The sequence below is a fragment of the Morus notabilis genome, unplaced genomic scaffold (genome assembly GCF_000414095.1).
Source record: "Morus notabilis unplaced genomic scaffold, ASM41409v2 Scaffold10011, whole genome shotgun sequence".
In the NCBI taxonomy this organism is placed as follows: Eukaryota; Viridiplantae; Streptophyta; class Magnoliopsida; order Rosales; family Moraceae; genus Morus; species Morus notabilis.
The window spans coordinates 1-4,493 of record NW_010360520.1 but is presented as its reverse complement, the minus strand read 5'-3'; the positions used below and the strand labels follow the sequence as shown (position 1 = coordinate 4,493).

At 35.3% G+C, this 4,493-nt stretch overlaps 1 protein-coding gene across 1 annotated transcript; it reads right to left on the bottom strand.

Annotated features, from left to right (window-relative positions):
* Positions 1-323: 323 nt before the first annotated feature.
* LOC112091325 (probable mitochondrial adenine nucleotide transporter BTL2) lies at positions 324-1,744 on the bottom strand. Its single transcript, XM_024164672.1, has 2 exons — positions 1,238-1,744; positions 324-994 (listed from the first exon to the last, which is right to left on the bottom strand). The coding sequence occupies exons 1-2, from the start codon at positions 1,645-1,647 to the stop codon at positions 889-891; spliced, it is 516 nt and encodes a 171-aa protein (XP_024020440.1). The 5' UTR covers positions 1,648-1,744; the 3' UTR covers positions 324-888.
* Positions 1,745-4,493: the final 2,749 nt, after the last annotated feature.

Here is a 4,493-nt window from a genome sequence, read left to right as displayed (position 1 = left end):
AGATACAACAAACTCTTGAACACAATATCCAGCAAAAAATATTGAGTTCCAGAACAATTATATATATGTATTTTCTAAAGTCCATCAAATAAAGATAGGGATGCATCCATTCTCTTTAAGTGTTACAACCTTTCACATAAAGATACCTTTTCAATTTGATGGTTATCTTTTATATGCTGATGCACTTATATCAATAGTTATTTCTATTGTTAATAAGTGCTCAGATATGTGAGAAAACATATCACAAATAGATGTAATGGTTCGAGACCTTTTCAGATCACTAAAACACACGAAAACACATTTTCCGTTAATAATTTGTGCTGTAGCGCCCAAGAGGCGCACTGCAGCGCGCGGGCTTAGCAAAACAAACCCGAGAGGTCTATTTTGCGCAGGCTGCAGCGCCCAGGGCGCACTGCAGCGCGCGGGCCTAGCAAAACAGACCCAAGAGGTCTGTTTTGCACAGGCTGCAGCGCCCAAGAGCGCTGCAGTGCGTCCGCGCGCACTCCTGCGCGCTGCAGCGCGTGCTTGTGTCAGCCCACTCTTCCTGAATGTATTTTAATCCAATTTTGTGATATCAAAATTGAGAGATATATTACAATATCTCTAACATAAACATGAGTTGAACAAGGCTCAACAGATGCGGCTTCTTGCATCATCAGGTGCCGTGAATTCGGCTGCAAATTCTGATCTTCCTTCAGTTGCAGTGTCCGCCGTGGATGATCATGCTAGTTCGAGCTCACTTCAATTATGAGCACTGTGTCAAAATCAGTGGTCTCTTCATTCCCCTTCCAAAAAGTCTGAGTAATTGCTTTTTGTAAGTATCGTAAGTGACGGCTTTGAACGGCGCTGTGCGAAGGATGTTAACAAGGTTCCCCTTCCAAAATCCTCTCAAGCTTGAGAAACCGCGATAGTTTTGACGAGGTCGAATAGATTCTTCTGCTCACCACGAACTATGTATTCCAGTTTCAATCTCTCAAGTGGTGCCACAAAAGTTCTGAGAGAACAAGAATAGTCAATATCCTCTCATCAACCAAGCACTTAATATATAAGTCTTCACATAACTATTAATTAATTGACAAGTACAAATAGTATACAATAATGTTTCTCATAATCAGTTAGCAAATCTTATGTCAGAATCCCAAACCAAATTGTTCACAAAACACGAAATTACCACTCAATTAGTAATCCAAACATTAAAGATTGAAGGTTTTCTTCAACAAGAAGAACCAAAACAGACCTGGAAACAATGGCGGCGATAGCGCCAGCCCATAAATGCTTGGTGGTGTTGACGGCAGCGCCTTTCCGAACCCTAATTTTCTGATTCTTCTTCTTCCTCTCCTCAACCACAGCGTCCTCGTACCCATTCTGAACCAAACACCTCTTCGTCTCGCGAACAATCCCGTCGCTTGTCAAGCTCACCGACAAGAACCTTCCTCCTCCGACTCCGACCGCTTTGAATCGACACAAATTCGACGACGACGACACAGAAGAACCCTTACCAAAACTCTGCTCCGCCGCCGGCGAGACCCAGCGAAGAAAGGAATTATTGGAAACCGCAGGCTCCAGAATCAACCCACCATTAATAGAGAAGCTCGAGCTTGAAGAAAAGAAAGAGGAATCGGAGCAAGAGAGCTCCGAATTTGACATCTTTAATGATTGGAAACGAGATTTCTCTCAGGTTTGCGATTCTCGAGCTTCGATTCCGTCAGAGTAAACGGCGATAAATGAAGTCGGGATTGGAAGGAGTGGGAGCTTCGGAGTTGGATAAAATGGCGGATTTGGCGGCTTTGCTCCCATGGCAGGACGAGATGGATTGCGCATTTCAGTTCCCTCACTCCTCGACTCACTCCGAGTTGGTTGAGTTGGTGGGGACTTCAAAAATTTTTCAAATTTTACTTTTTTTTTTCCTCTAAATTCGATTTTTTCTCTTTTGCTAAATCCTACTCCTTGGAAACCATCACAATCTCATCGGATTGCGGTGTTTTGTTTTTGTTTTTATTTTTTTTGACGTAATATTTTTGGATTAAAGTTAAATTATGAATTTTTTTAATAGAAACGATCCATCGTTTAGTTCGTACTGCCACAGGTGTCGTTGAAATTTAAACGATGTGTCGTGTGTTCGCAAATGGGGAAACGACGACGTGTTTCTCAGGCAGTTGCCGGTTGCATCCTAAATTTATCGTGATTTAGGAAAATGTATCGTAAACTCAAAACTTTTGATAATCAAGTGCTAAGCACTCGTTTAGTTCACTGATTTGAGTTTTTAATTCGAGTTGAAATGTGACTTTATGTGAGAGTTTTTTATTATAATAAAAAAATTATATGTGACTGTTTTTAGAGCGTTTTACTGTAGCAAAATTCAAATTTTAAACTTAAATCAGTGAAATAAACGGGACCAAATGATCAACCATGAATTCAAAATTCTTGACAAATAACACCAACAAATGACTGGTTACAAAACGGATTTGACAACACTTATCACCCATGCACGGTTTTAAAGGGGCTACAACTTGGAAATAAAAACAAATCATTTTAAACGAGTCCCAATTACCGTTGGGACCAAACTAACTGCACCAAATTTATCAAATAAATCAAAGTCGCTCAATGAGATATCAACTGTGGAACCAAATACAAATAGCATTGCTCATCAAATTTTAATTCAATCAAATAAATATTATGTTACATATCTCATTGCCATGTAAGATAATCCTTAACGGACAATCGTTAGTGAAGGACCAAAATATTTGCCAATATTCTTGGTGTAGTTTTAATTAGTTGAGTTAAATTTTATCTTTTAGAAGCACTAGCGCATATAACAAAAATAAGAAAAATTATATTGACACCCCTTAATTGTATAAAGGCACTCCATGATTAAGAAAATGACTAAAAAGGGCAACTTAAAAAAAAAACACAAAAGAATGAAAGAGCATATTCATCCACCAACTTCCCCTATTTGTTTATTTTCCGTGTCTTCTTATATTTTTCTTCACTCTCGCTGTCATATAATCAGTGGCAGAGTCAGGAATTTTGTTCAGTGGGAGCATGATTGAACTAAAATTTTGAACTAAATTTATAATGATGTAATTTTTACCCTTAACTTATCTATTTTATTCCTTTGATTTAAATGAATTAAGCTAGAGTTAAACATTTTTTTTTTTTTTGATTCAATAGAGTTAAATTGAATTTTCAACGTTTAAAGTCTAAAAACTTGTAAATTTATATGGTAACATGGTTAATTTTTGGTTTATTTTAGACTTAAATTCTAAATAAGAATATACTTAAAAACCAAAAATCAATGTCCAATTGAAATTTTCTTTAAAAAACTATGGAGAAATGACAATAAAAAAATTTGAGTGGGGGCAAATAAGGAGAAAAATGTTAAAAATTGTAACCCTGGGGTCAAATTGTAAGAGGAGTGTTTTGGGCCCAGTGGGGGCAGCTGCCCCAAATAGGACTAATACAGCTCTGCCCCCTGCATATAATCACACCTGAATAACTCTACATCTATTTTTCTTGTTGTTTTGAAGATATTATCGTATCATTCTGTCGAAATTCGTATGCAACATATATATTGAGAAGACTTGAAAAGAGAGGAGAAGAAACGAGAGAAAAAAAAAATGAAATTTAAGCTTTATATATTAATTTTTGTTGTTTGAAACTTTTTTATCTGTATGATTAGGTTTCTATATATATACATCAATCAAAAAAAATTCTATCTTAACCTATAATAAAGGATTAAAAAAATAAGAAAAAGAGGACGGAAAGAAAGAGGCATTAAGAAAGATGGTTCAAGTGTTCTATAAGTTTCCTATTTTATTTTTGGAACGAAAATATTTATGATGTCAATGATTTGAAAAGGCATCCAATATTTGTGGATTGAATTCATCATAAATTGTTGTCGTTAATGATTTTAAGCAAATTTACGCCAAAAAAAAAAAAAAAAAGAAAAGAAAAAAGCTTATGGGGTGTGGAGACGATGTCAAACAATTTGGGGGTGTGCAAGGATATAATTGTAATAAAGAGATTATATTTTTCAAATGAAGTGCCTTAATAAAAATATGGGGTGTCAATAAAATTTCCCCGAAAATAAATGCTGAGTTGGTATGCATGAGTTGGATAATCATATCCCGTGTTGTTTAACACTAAATTATAGGTTGTTTTGTATAGTTTGGATTAATCAGTGTGATTTTAATAATTACTTTAATATTTAATCTTCAATGGATATTATTATTTTAGCCGTGAGATAATAATTCAATGGCTATATAAATTAGATAGTTGACTAGAAAAATTTATAAAAATTAATAGAACTGAATTTTTGACACGCCATATCATATTTAGTGATAATTATCGATAGAAATGTAACCATTGAAAACTCATCCTTAGATCAATAACATATATATAGGGAGAGACAAAATTCAAGATTGCCTTAGTGGATTCAAGAAACGTAACCATTGAAAAGATTTATGATGTCAATGATATGAAAAAGCATCCAA

Bases quoted from the DNA above. Each gene is read 5' to 3' on its own strand.
- LOC112091325 (XM_024164672.1), bottom strand. From the start codon at position 1,647: ATGTCAAATTCGGAGCTCTCTTGCTCCGATTCCTCTTTCTTTTCTTCA. The intron at 995-1,237 runs GTCTGTTTTGGT...TTGTTCTCTCAG, and splicing joins ATCGCCGCCATTGTTTCCAG to AACTTTTGTGGCACCACTTG.